The 14,725-nt window shown below is 34.7% G+C and overlaps 1 protein-coding gene across 5 annotated transcripts in view; it reads right to left on the reverse strand.

The window, feature by feature from the left end:
* Dhrs4 (Dehydrogenase/reductase 4) overlaps nucleotides 1–13,129 on the reverse strand; it is a 32,946-nt gene extending 19,817 nt beyond the window's left edge. The window contains exons 1-2 of one of the 5 annotated variants that reach the window (XM_089097059.1): nucleotides 13,110–13,129; nucleotides 98–177 (exon numbers count right to left, since the gene is read on the reverse strand). In XM_089097059.1, coding sequence (XP_088953185.1) covers nucleotides 98–162 — 65 coding nt within the window. In that variant the 5' untranslated portion in view covers nucleotides 163–177; nucleotides 13,110–13,129. The other 4 variants (XM_089097058.1, XM_089097055.1, XM_089097057.1 and 1 more) reach the window with 4 other exon arrangements.
* Between the last annotated feature and the right edge of the window lie 1,596 nt (nucleotides 13,130–14,725).

Below are 14,725 nucleotides of genomic sequence, written 5' to 3' on the forward strand. Positions count from 1 at the left end.
GAAGTGGAGAGAGGCAGGGATTTGAAAAATACCAACTTGAAAAAAAAAAATAATGAGAAGATATATAAAATATAATTTCAAAAGACTGGTAGCTTACCCATCTGTAGCTGCAGTTACAACAGCAACTTTTCCAGCAAGACTGCCAAGGTTCTTAACAGACATAGTTTCTTCTGATCCCTTCAAAAAAAAAATCTTGGCAAAAGAAAATTGAAAGCACTTGGAATTTGCAGTCAAACGCTGTCTCAAGCCCCTAGTAGCCAAGGAATGACTAACTCTAACATAGGCCTAATAGGAAACAATCATTGTTGGATAATACAAGGGATGGTAATTTCCAAGTTATTAAAGAAAATACATACTCAATTTCAGGGGCACCAATTCACAAAAATGTATGGGAGAGGAGAGGGGTAGCATTTGGTTCTCAATATTTAAGGCAGAGGGAGTTGGCAATTTTGTTAGTTGATTGTCTTAATGAAAATACCATAAAAGAGGTATCTTCAAAATCTGGATAAGGCAAAGTTTAGGGGCAATTACTCACCCCCTAATTACCACCCCAGCCCATTCTAGGCTATACAGTTAACAATACCCCTGTTTAGTCTTCAAAATACAAGACCTTATTTTACTGATGACAATAAATAAATTTTTTGGTGATTAGGAAACTACAGTCTCAGCACTAATATGTTTTTTGTTTATCATTATCTTTCATATTGAGGTCTTAGAGAAAAGAATTTTAATAAGAAGACTATCAAAGTAGACTTGAATCAAATGTTTGGGTCTCACTCCATTGCTAAACCCTGTCTTAATAAATTGGACCTTTTACTTGCCCATACATCAGTCAAATTTACCACTGATAAGCTAAGTGCCATTTTTTTTTTTTTTTGGGGGGGGGGGTATTTTTCCAATTTACCCTGGTGAAGTTTTTCTCAATTTTGGAATTAAGAGGTTTATAGAGATGGCATGAGGCCTTGCAAAACAACGTTTATTAGAGAAAAAAAACCTAAGATGCAAAGAGGCAATATTTAGAGGATAATTTAGAAACAAGTGCCAGTCTTAAATGCAAAAAGTGCCAGTTGCAAAAAAATAGTGAAAAGCAAAGCTGGCCTATTATGACAGGCTAGTAAAAATTATACCAGCTAATCACAAATGACGAGTAAAAACATAAGTAATTTAAAAATTGACAATGCTTTCTTCATTATAATGGATTTTTATGTATAAACCAGTGTTAATAATAGGTCTCAGTGCAAGGTTTTCGAAAATAATTTTCATTTTTTGAAGTAATTCATAATAACACAAAGAAAAAACACAAATTTGGAAGCTTTGTTTAAAGTCATGAGCATAATAATTCGAATTTGCAACCTAAAACCAACAGCCAGAAAAAAAAAAAAAAAAAAAAAAAAAAAACAGCCAGAAACACTTCAACTAGTGAGCAGGATTTGCTTTCTAAGTCTAGCCAACTCTTGTCTTCTTGCAAATAAGGTTCTGGTAGCTGTCCAATAGTTACAAATAATCAAAACAAACTATGGCAAGCTAAGCTGTCTTCACTTTCCTTTATGCAAAAAAAAGGTCTTAGGTTAATTTTGAAAGTTATGAAGGAATGGGACATATTTTGCATCAGATTGTCTCAGTTTTCACATTTTTTAGGTGGCTTCTGTTTGGCATGCTATTGACTCTGACACAATAAGAATTATACAGCCAAATTGTTTATACAGAGATAAAAGCTTTCAAGCTTCCCAGTATGTTCACTTTATAATCACCTATATATGTTGAATTTTAGTGGGGTGAACCAAAACCATGTTTTTACCAACTGTTATCTGGTATTTTACCTTATAAAGTTTCTATAATTTTGAACAACCGTATTTTAAAATCAAAGAAAATGATCTGGGTACTTGTGCATTATATAAAACACACTCAAGAAGTGAGTTTGGTGAATGCTAGTGAATTAAAACAAAATATGACGAAAATACAAAAGCTTTAGTAACAAATATATGAAAACTACCACAAAGACTTACGGAAGGGGGACCACCTAGAGCACGTAACCTAAAATAACCTAATCAAAATACCAACTAAATATTTAATTTAAAAAAAGCTATAATGTGGTTTCTCAACAAGCCAAAGATTATTGTTTCGTATAGACAGCGTGAAAAACTGGGTATTTGCTATGCTTCTAGGCATTTACCCCCTGGCAGACAATATCCCCTTCCCCGGAAAATGCCCCCCTGTGGAAAATAAGGTTTCCAAATTTTTAGAATTTTATTTGAGTTTTATTTTTGTAATTTCTGTAGGGGGAAGGAATTTTGGTACTTGTGTATTATGCGCCACTCACTCAAGTTTACGCAATGTGAAATTTGAGAACACACTGTTGTTGTTTTTTTTTGTTAGTTTCTTTGTTACTTTGTTACTAAAGTATAGCAAGTCTGCATGCAAAATGTGTTTGGTACAATTATTCTGCATATTAGATAGATAGATAAATAAGTGTATTTTAAAGCCAAATATATGACCATAAAGACAGTAAAATAACATAAATGAATATAGTGAATGGGGGTGTTATCCCCCTGGAAAATACCCCAACTCTGAAAATCCCCCCAGAAAATGCCCCCCCACGGAAAGTAGCCACCACAGAAAATACTCCTCCTTGGAAAATACCATCCCCCCTGTGGAAAATAAGGTTCTAAATTTGAAACTTTTATTTGAGGTTTTTTTAGTTTCGTTGAAAAGTGCTAAGGAACGGGGAAAAGGGGAATTTACACACCAGAAGTATCTTAAAAACTCAGAAAAAAAACACAAATCCATTTGTGTCGAAAAGACTTCCATATGAACTTCTGCAATTTTTGGCAGAAGCGGGTATCAAATTAAATAAAAAAAAATGAAGAAAAAAATATAGGCAAACAATCATCAAAATTAAGCTGAAGTTCAAAACTGAAGTTCAACAAAACAAGAATTGTAAAAAATTAAAAGATTGAATCAATTCCCTAATCTGAACTAATAAATGTCTGCAGTGAAAAAAAATTAGGGCAATCTGATACCACTTAAAGATATGGCAGGTTAACCAAATTGTAAGCCTATGTGAAATAAAGCAGAACTTGAAACATTTGGTGGTTAATGCAAGACACTTTTCTCAGCTAAACAGTACTGACAAAAATTTTACTTTATTACAGTAAAAAATTTCAATTTATGGAATTTTAGAGTCACTTCCAATGTAACTGTCCCAGCCACTCCTAGTGCTGTTAAATCCCAAAGATTTAGGGGAAGGGGTACAAAGCACTTATTCAATGTCCAGGGGAGAAATATCTCATTTGTCCAATGAAACTACCAAAAAGGCATTGTCTAATGAAAATACGAATTTAGAAGGAATTTTCAAATCTAGGAGGGCATATTCACCTCTCCCCAAGGTGTGATTATACTTGAAGCAAAACAATTTATATTAGCAATCTTACTTCATAATATGTTGAATAACTGTAAATAAATTTTGACAGCAGCTCCACTATATTCTACACCCCCCCCCCCAAATGTGCAATTATATAGTCCAAATAAAATATTTCCCATGTGTTTCTGTAATTCTTGATTTTCTAACAGCTGCTTTAATCTTTGGGTAAACAGGTTGAAACAAGGGGACCATTCTCTTTTTCATTGCATGGCATGATAAATTACAATAGAAATATAGAATTTGGGCTATATATTTGCACACTAAGAGTGGTTGGGGTAAAGAATAGTGGAGTTGCTGTCAAAATGTGTTATTCATAATTATTCTGCACATTATGAAGTATGGTAAGAATTGTTTTCTTAACATGTTTCCTTCTCAATTGCACCAAATATAGGCTTATACCAAAAATTTAAATAAATGGAAAATTTCTGGGCATAATGGAAAGAATGTTGAATTAAACTGTCCATTATTTGATTAATTTGTAGCTGAAAAGTAAATAATTTGATTTGCCAATAGGCTAAAATTTCTTTCTAAATACAATTCTGGTAGGCTAATATCAAAAGTTAAAACATAAACACAATCCTTAAAGTGATACATGACTCCTCATGTTTTTTGGTAGACATAGTAGAAAGAATAAAAACAACATGATATTTAATTCAAAATTCAAAGCTAGCCTATCTTGGAAGAAAAAAGATTTGAATTAGGAGAATAAAACTCACAGGGATAAATCTAGAGATAGGCTTTTAGACTATAGTTAGGACTACTCAAAAGGAATCCCTATAAAATTCTGAAAATAATTTTTAAAAACCATAAAATAATTACTTATTCATTCGTAAAATAATTTCACTTTACCTTAACTTTACTAGTGGTAAGGTAAAAACCCCTAAGATGTCTAAGATGCAAACCTGTCTAAGATGTCTAAACCTGTCTAAGGTGCAAATATATGGCAAAAATTTATTATATCACTCTTTTGCACAAGTAGATTTAATAGGAAAGAAGCAATGTTGACAAAATCAAGAAATAGAGAAATGCATTTAAAATATATAGCTTGGGCTATATATTTACATATTAGGGGGAGGGTTAAGTAAAGTGAAATGCTTCCAGGAATGATAGAAGTATGGCAAGTAACCTACTTTGGGATTTTTTAAAAGATAATCCCAGAGTTTTAGTGTTTCCTTTGAGTGGGCCTAACTGCAGACCAATACTGATTTAGGCCCTAGGATGGATTTTCAAGCTCTTATCTCTGATCTTTCCTTCAGCTATAACAAAGGTATAGAAAATTGCTTACAAAGAAGTAGGCTAGGCAATACAGATGACATACCTAGCTCAACTTTGGGAACATTTTTTTTTACTTAATATAGTTACCTCTACTCCTTCTCCCTCTAGAGGGTCCTGACCAGGGGTGTCCCAAGGCTCAGTTTACTGGGGGAGGGGCAATCTTTGTAAATTTTACCAAATTGCTACCTGATTTAAGCAGAATTTTCTGCAGAAATCAAGAATTTTGCTAAATTTCAGCCAATTTTGCAAAATTTTTGCCTTCAGCACAACTTTTACCAAAGGCCAAAAAAGTTAGGGACGGGGGTGGGGGGGGGGGGTGGCGCGCCACTTCCTGCTCTGGACACCCCTGGTCCTGACCTTTAAAAATCTGTGTGTTATAAAAGTAAATAAAACCTTGCAAAATAGATCTTCTGCTTAAATGAAGTACAACAAAATTGTTTTCAGCTTCATTACTGTGCTCAATCCTAATTTATAAGGTTTTAAAGATATGCAAATACATTTCCTAAATTTTGAAAACAAAACATTGATATGGCCTAAAACTCTACTCAAATAACAGGAATTGCATTTTCAGAACAAACAGAAAACAAAATTGATAACCGGAAATTAAGGTAAAATGTTGTTTTGTCAAAATTTCAATAGGTATAGACCTGTCATCATGGGTATTTGGAAGGGGAGCAGCCATGGGCGCCCATATGGGGGGGCAGGGGGGGCTCGTGCCCCCCCGGGATGAATGATGCTGCCTTATTTTTATATTTTTGTTCTGAAATTTCTGTTATATAGCATTAAAAATAGCAATTAGACGAAGTTTGCCCCCCCCTGGAATTCAGCTTATGGGCGCCCATGGGAGCAGCTGCCCCCCCCCCCTAGAATTTCAAATTTACACTAGATATGACTGAAAAAATAGATATTTAAAAAAAGGTAGATGGCTAAAAAAGCAGTTGATAAAAGGTAGATATTTGAAAAAGCTGGAAATAAACAGCTGGAATGAAAGAATAAAATTCAAACAAGAAGCAATTATCCATAATGTATTGAAAAGATTTAGCTCTAATCCAATAAGATTGATTAATAATGAAGCTTATTGATGATTTTTGGTGATTAGGCCTACTTATTAATTATGTTAAGATTTCATAGGTATGATAGAACTTACTGGCAATGTAAAGATTTGTGAACTGCCAATATAACTTCAGCCCCCCACCCTTCATCACAGAATCAGTTGCCCCCCCCCTAGAGAAGAAGCTACATAGGCCCATGCCTGTCATGTAGGCACATTTAAGGAGCCTCTAGAGGGAGACAGAGTGAAGGTAAGGGTAAATTTTTACCAAATCATATTATTGGGTCAGAAATAAAGTGAATACACCATTTGATGCATTTTTTTATGCTAATTATGAATATAATAATCATTTCTATTGGAAATGAATTTTAGACCCCTCCCCCCCGTTATATGCCAATTCAGGGTATATATTTCTACATTAGGGGGTGGGGGTAAAGTTTAAACTTACCTCCCATTTACATCAGAAACAAAATTTGCCCCCCCCCCTAATGTAGAAATAACCTATATACCCTGAATTGGCATATATAGGGGGGGGGGCTGAAATTCATTTATGATAGAAATGCTTATTATATTTGTAATCAGCATAAAAAAAGGTGTTAAAATTATACTTTTTTTTCTTTGTGCTTTCTTTTAAATGAGTTTTTCTTTGATAATGAAACTTTCATGGAGGGTTGTACATGATTAGGTTTGCCCTAGTTAGTTAATTTTACGTTACGACCTCCACTCATCCCCCCCCCCCTCGATATAATTGTAAAGTACTGAACATTATTACGTAGTTGTTTTTAACTCATATTTCATCCTATATTACTATCATAAATATAAATCACTGCTTACCTTACACAACTTCTGCTTTTAACCTTGTTCATTAAAATATATTCCAAAATCCTATTTAAATCCTAAGCCATTTAATTTTCAACCCATGCTGACTTTCTTTATGGTATATGAAACCAGATTTGTTGTGATGTCACACTTGCCTTATCAGACACCCTTACCCTTAAGGGTAGCAGGCACATGCCAAACAACTCTGTTGATAAGACCATTTAAACTGTATTAATTAGGGAAAGGATTTCACAAGAGAGATCAGTAAAAATAGAGATAACTAAAAGATAGTACTAAAAGAAAGTACTAAAAGATAGAGTACTAAAAACATCAGAATCGACTTCAGAGGACACGTTATATCACGGGAAGAGGTTTTTGAAATCACCCTTCCTCCCAAACTCAAAATTTTCTAAACTTCTACTTTAGAATCTTTTAAATATTTCTAAGGTACTAAAAGATAGTGTGATAAACGCCACCGACTTGTCTTCAGGGGACCATTTATATTACGGCACGATGCCTGTGAACTCCCCCGGCCCTCCCCACTCGAGCAGTTGCTAAATTCTAATTCAGAAGCTTTTAAATCTTTTAGACATTTATAAAGCGCTACGACATCCAGCGCTCCAGACATCAGAATCTACTTTAGAGGACACTTTATTTCATGGGAAGATGTTTTTTAAATCTCCCTTCCCCCCAAACTCAAAATTTTCCAAAATTCTACTTTAGAAGCTTTTTAAATATTTCTAAAGCGCTAAGACGTAGAGTGCTAAAAACTTCAGACTCGGCTTCAGAGGACACTTTATATCACCGGAAGATGTTTTAAAAATCCCCCGTCCCCCAGAACTCAAAATTTTCAAAAATTCTACTTTAGAGTATTTTTAAATATTTCTAAAGCGCTTATACCTATAGTTCTAAATCCATCACAATGTTATTCAGATTACACGTTATATCAAGGGAAGAGGTTTTTAAAATCCCCCTTCCCCCCAATCTCAAAATTTTCTAAAATTCTACTTTAGGAGCTTTTTAAATATTTCTAAAGCGCTAAGACATAGAGTGCTAAAAACATCAGAATCGACTTCAGAGGACACGTTATATCATGGGAAGAGGTTTTTAAAATCCCCCTTCTCCCCAAACTCAAAATTTTCTAAAATTCTACTTTAGGAGCTTTTTAAATATTTCTAAAGCGCGAAAACATAGAGTGCTACGGGAAGAGGTTTTGAAAATCCTCCTTCCCCCCAAACTCAAAATTTTCCAAAATTCTACTTTAGAAGGTTTTTTAAATATTTCTAAAGCGCTAAGACATAGAGCGCTACAAACATCAGAATCAACTTTAGAGGATAAATTGTGCTATGGGAAGATATTTTTGAAATGCCCCTTCCCCCAACACTCAAAATATTCCAAAATTCTACTTTAGAATCTTTTTTAAACATTTATATTGTGCTAAGACAGCGAGAGCTACAAACATCAGAATCAATTTTAGAGGATTAATTATGTTATGGGAAGATATTTTTGAAATCCCCTTCCCCCAAACTCAAAATTTTCCAAAATTATACTTTAAAAGCTTTTAAAATATTTCTAAAGCACTAATAGATAGAGGGCTAAAAACATCAGAATTGACTTCAGAGGACACGTTATATCACGGGAAAAGTTATTTAAAATCCCCTTTCCCCCCAAACTCAAAATTTTCCAAAAATTTACTTTAGAAGCTTTTAAAATATTGCTAAAGCACCAATAGATAGAGCGCTAAAAACATCAGAATCGACTTCAGAGGACACGTTATATCACGGGAAGATGTTTTGAAATCCCCCTTCCCCCCAAACTCAAAATTTTCCAAAATTCTACTTTAGAAGCTTTGAATATATTTCTAAAGCACTAATAGATAGAGCGCTACAAACATCAGAATCGACTTAAGAGGACAAGTTATGTCATGGGAAGATGTATTTTAAATCCCCCTTTGCCCCAAACTCAAAATTTTGCAAAATTTTACTTTAGAAGCTTTTTTGAATATTTCTAAAGCGCTAAGACATAGAGCGCTACAAACATCGGAATTGACTTCAGAGGACAAATTATAAAAATTTTCTTGCGAGGATGCAAAGGTTAGCTGAAAGGAGATTTGATAGCGGGAGGAGGGGGAGGGTGAGGTCGGGGGTCAGCAACCTGGTTTCTGTGCCGCTGCTTATAATAATCTAAGCTGAACATTTCGTTGGAACATGTTGCACCAGAATAATGCTCTAATATTTTGTTGATAAATTTTCTATCTAACAAATTTGTCTGAGTTAGGTTACGTATTTAAAGTATGCTCTGATTTACCCCCCACCCCCTAATTTGCAAATATATAGCCCAAATTTGTTTTCCGTTGCTATAACTCACAAATTTTGAAAGGTCATTCAAAGTTTTAGAAATCCCCCTTACCATTCATCCCATTCCCCCTTCATACTATAAAATCTGGTTGATAATTTGAAAAGCCTTATTTTCCATGGGGGTATTTTTTGGGGGGGGAGGGGGGATTTTCCGTTAGGGTATTTCCCGTGGGGGGGGGGGTATTTTTCGCGGGGAGGTATTTTCTGGGGGGATTTTCCGGCGGGTATTCGCCAAGTACCACAAATTTGATGGTATGAGTTTTATTAAAATCTTTTACTTTTAGGGGTTGTTACCCCTTTTACGAAACTCAGACAAATTTGTTAGACAGGCAATTTATCAACCAGATTTTAGAGTATTATTCTGGTGCAACACGTTGCAACGAAATGGTCAGCTTAGATTAGTATAAGCAGGGGCACCGCGAGCATGTTGCTGACCACTGCCCTCGCCCTCCCCCTCCTCCCGCTATCAAAACTCCGTTCAGCTAACCTTTGCACCCTCGAAAGAAAATTTTTATATAAGTTCCAACATTTTTTACATATTTTAAATCGCGGATGTAAAAAAGAAAAGCAAAATTTTTCAACATTATAGGATTAAGCTATTTGAATATGTTTTATGTGGTTACCCAACTCAAAATGTTAAGGAGTTTCCAAAAAAAAATAATCAAAACAAATATAGATTATTCGGTAATTGTGCATTATAAATAACCCACCGCTATAGACTGTACAAGGAAACCAGACGTGATTTCTTATTGCGTTTACAATATTTAAACTGTTGTTTTTTTGGGTTTAGGGAGGGAAAAAGGTACATGGGTTAGGTTATGTATTTAATATGTGCTATGCTTTACCCCCTATCCCCTAATGTGCAAATATATAACCAAAATCTGGTTCTAAACTATAATATTTTCATCCTATTTTATTTCATTATCATTAACCAAACTTAACTTCTTTTATGTATAGTGGTGGGTTATTTATAATGCACAAGTACCGAATAATCTATAGTCAAATATGTACTTCTGCCCCCTCTCTCCCCCTCCCTATATACACTTTAATAACGTCTCGTAGCTTCAAGAATGAAGATTGCTACACTAAACTATTTGTACAAAAACAGTTGAATTGCTTTAAGAACAAATGGGGTTAGATACCATAAATTACCAAATTTTCTGTTACAACGTTTTAAACATTAATTAGTAAATAATACTCATAAAAAACAAATTAGTTGGGGTTATAAAGCTCCGATATATATATTTCATGAAATGGTGCATTCTCGAGGAGATTGAATATTTTTTTTGAAATAGTGCTCTGCCAGATATCCTTCCATATGTTCTTCTCTTCTGCCATATCTGGGTATATTGTCTCGAACGTCACGCCAGTGTCTTTCAATGTTTTGTGTGTGAGCACCTGTTGCAGGGTCAACAAAATTTATACTGTGGTTGACACGTAAATGCTGATAGCCCTGGCTAGCCAGGCAATCGTAGGCCCTCCAACAGTCGCTGATAATTGTTGTCCCTGGCAGGATTCGGTTTTGGATAAGTCCCAACAACGTGGCACTTCTTCTATCTAGCATAGAAACCATGAATGAATAACCAGTTTCTTGCTCTATTCCACCAAATACCCATTTACCCTTGATGCAAATATCCTAGTGTTGAGCCTACACGGTTGACCCAACGATTCCGCCTGTTTAGTCACAGATTGCATTAACTTAACTTTGGCAGAAATTTTTAGTTTGGGGGGAAGGGGGATTTCAAAAATATCTTCCCATAACATAATTTATCCTCTAAAGTTGATTCTGATGTTTGTAGCGCTCTATGTCTTTGCGCTTTAGAAATATTTAAAAAAGCTTCTAAAGTAAAATTTTGAGGGGCTTGATGTTTTTAGCACTCTATGTCTTAGCGCTTTAGAACTATTGAAAAAAGCTTTGAAAGTAAAATTTTGTAAAATTTTGAGATTGGGGGAAGGGGGATTTCAAAAACATCTTCCCATAAAATAATTTTTCCTCTGAAGTCAATTCTGATATTTGTAGCGCTCTATGTCTTAGCGCTTTAGAAATATTTAAAAAACCTTCTAAAGTAGAATTTTGGAAAATTTTGAGTTTGGGGGGATGGAGGATTTTCAAAACCTTTTCCCGTAGCACTCTATGTTTTAGTGCTTTAGAAATATTTAAAAAGCTCCTAAAGTAGAATTTTAGAAAATTTTGAGTTTGGGGGGAAGGGGAATTTCAAAAACATCTTCCCGTGATATAATGTGTCCTCTGAAGTCGATTCTGATGTTTTTAGCACTGTATGTCTTAGAGCTTTAGAAATTTTTAAAAAGCTCCTAAAGCAGAATGTTAGAAAATTTTGAGATTGGGGGGAAGGGGGATTTTAAAAACCTCTTCCCGTGATATAACGTTTCCTCTGAAGTCGATTCAGATGTTTTTAGCACTCTATGTCTTAATGCTTTAGAAATATTTAAAAAGCTCCTAAAGCAGAATTTTAGAAAATTTTGAGATTGGGGGGAAGGGGGATTTTAAAAACCTCTTCCCGTGATATAACGTGTCCTCTGAAGTCGATTCGGATGTTTTTATTACTCTATGTCTTAGCGCTTTAGAAATATTTAAAAAGCTTCTAAAGTAGAATTTTGGAAAATTTTGAGTTTGGGGGGAAGGGAGATTTCAAAAACATCTTCCCATGACATAAATTATCCTCTAAAGTTGATTCTGATGTCTGTAGTGCTCTATTTCTGTAGCGCTTTAGAAATATTTAAAATATTTTAAAAGCTTCTAAAGTAGAATTTTGAAAAATTTTGAGTTTGGGGGGAGGGAGATTTTAAAAACATCTTCCCGTGATATAATGTGTCCTCTGAAGTCGATTCTAATGTTTTTAGCACTGTATCTTTTATTACTTTAGAAATATTTTAAAAATTTCTAAAGTAGAATTTTAGAAAATTTTGAGTCTGGGGGAAGGGTGATTTCAAAAACCTCTTCCCGTGATATAACGTGTCCTCTGAAGTCGATTCTGATGTTTTTAGTACTCTATCTTTTAGTACTTTAGAAATATTTTAAAAGCTTCTAAAGTAGAATTTTAGAAAATTTTAAGTTCAGGTGGAATTTCAAAAACATCTTCCTATGACATAATTTGTCCTCTAAAAAGGATTAGGTTATTTTTACTGATCTCTCTTGTGAAATCCTTTCCCTAATTAATACAGTTTAAATGGTCTTATCAACAGAGTTGTTTGGCATGTGCCTACTACCCTTAAGGGTAAGGTTATCTGATAAGGCAAGTGTGACATCACAACAAACCTGGTTTCATATACCATAAAGTCAGCATGGGTTGAAAATTAAATGGCTTAGGATTTAAACAGGATTTTGGAATATATTTTAATGAACAAGGGTAAAAGCAGAAGTTGTGTAAGGTAAGCAGTGATTTATATTTATGATAGTAATATAGGATGAAATATGAGTTAAAAACAACTAGTAATGTGCAGTAATTTACCAGTATATAGAGGGGGGATGAGGGGCGGTCGGTACTTCAAAGTACCTGCCCGGGACAAACCTTAGCATGTACATCCATCCCTGAAAGTTTCATTTTCCTAACCCAACTCCTTTCCAAGATAGCCAAAAGTAACTAAAGTAGAATTTTACCAAAAAGGCATCGAGTGGTGTAGGCTATTCACTTTAGTCCTAACTCAATAATATGACTTTGTATATAGGCTAGGCTATTTACCAAGGTAGGCTAAGTAGTTCAAAATAACTTCCTGGGACATAGCCTACTTTGGCCTGTATACCCATCCCTAAAAGTTTCATTTTCCTAACCCTTCTCCAAGAAAGTAAAAATTAGCTAAAGTAGTTTTATTCTTTTGCCCCTTTAACACCTGAAAAAGTATCTTCAGATAATCAGAAATCCTTCATCCTCATCTTTAACCAAGCCCCTGGAAATAAAGAAGTCTTCCTGTCAGTTAGTAACAGGTAACCCCGATTAAAATTCTTAGTTTTATTTATGGGTTGTGGGTATGGGCGTAGGGAGGGGGCAGCTGCCCCCCCCCTCTAGACCTTCAAATTTACATTAGATATGGCTGAAAAAGCAGATGGTTGGAAAAGCAGTGATAAAGGATTCCATCACACTATCGACTGCCCCCCCCCCCCCGTCCTAGACAATATTCTGCCTACGCCCATGGTTGTAGGAAGTACCAAAGCAGAACGAACCCACACCGATTTTGAATTCTAGCGGGATCAATATTGTCAGTGCCAAGTTATCGATAGAACGAATTGCCGATGATAGAAACTAGCCAATACATTCGTTTCTACAAATCAGCCAAAAATTGTTTAAGATCCACCATGCTAGCCTTATAAACTTTGGGCTGAGGATAAGTAATAATATTTTGAAAATTCAATAGCCGTCTATAGTCCGATGTAGACACACGAGCAATCAAGAAAGTATATCCCTTCTAGTCGAATGAAAGCTTGATGAAAATATCGAATCAAATATCACGTTTGAGCATGCCTTATCCGTCTTACTGGCTTAATACTATTGTATTGTATTAAATCGGCTTAATAGTATAGTATTGAATTTAGTTTTTAAGATATAACAAGAAATGCTTATCTGGCAGCTCGTTAACTGAAACTCTACAGATAAATAGGCGATTAATAATATTCATCTCGTGTACTCCGGTGTAAACATAGCTTACAAAACGTTAGATTTGCCAAATTTCCAATTCTTTTATCCCTTTTTGTACTCTGTATATAATTTTTCTGTTTTTTAAAAGATCGAATTTTGTTTAGATATGACATAACTTATCCTACATGTTCCAGATTTAGTCGCTGAAACTTATGGAACAACAAATCCTAATTTGTATTCGTTCGTTTATTTATACCATTTTGTTAATAGGTTTCTAATTATTTTTAGGTTATATCCTGTTTTTTACGCAGCTTCATTTACGTTGGAAGCGGGACCACGAACCCTCCGAGTTACAGTAAGTTATTCAGTTGGTTAGGTTTGGCTGCAACTACCCTCCTTTTCTTTTTTTTATATATATATTTATAAAAAATGGTAATTGTTCGTAATGATCGTTTGGGTTGGCTTGGATCGGATTTAGGATTAGGGGTACTTCACAGGGATTTTGATATGGGGGTAGATGATGTTTTTCCAAAAGTTAATTATAAGTGCCCAGTTGATTTACATGCTAGACTGGCACCGGATAAACTTGGCATTTTTCATCTGAATTGTCAGGGGTTAAATAGTACATTGGATTATTTGTCGGAGCTGTGTATGCTATCTGATTTTCATATTCTTGCACTTACTGAAACATGGTTAATGAATAATAATTCTTGACTTTGGATATTTTAAATTATAATATGTATGTTAAGAACCGCACTCACCATCAGCATGGAGGACTTGCTCTGTATATTAGAACTGATTTGAATGTGAAGGTTAGGGATGATTTGTCCGTTAATAGAGAGATGATTTTGAGTGTTTTGTTGCGGAGGTTGATAATAATGGTGACCCATTCTTTATTGCTGTTTGTTACCGCCCCCTTCAGCAAGTGTAGATTGTTTTTATGAATTGTTAGAGCAACAAACGGAACTTCTAACTCGTAAGAACATGCCGTGTTTTGTGTGTGGAGATTTTAACATTGATTTGAATTTGTTAGCATCTAATTTAAAAGCCCGGAATTTTTTGAATTTAATGTTAGGTTATGGGATGCAATTTGCCGTAAATATTTGTACTAGAGTGACGGAGTCATCTTCATCTTTAATTGATAATGTATTTTTGAATGTTCCCCATGATTCGTCGAGTGTTGTGTTAAATGATGTTTCGGATCACTTTG

The sequence above is a fragment of the Artemia sp. Qi Xiang Cuo genome, chromosome 11 (assembly GCF_049724085.1).
Source record: "Artemia sp. Qi Xiang Cuo chromosome 11, ASM4972408v1, whole genome shotgun sequence".
NCBI classification, from domain to species: Eukaryota; Metazoa; Arthropoda; class Branchiopoda; order Anostraca; family Artemiidae; genus Artemia; species Artemia sp. Qi Xiang Cuo.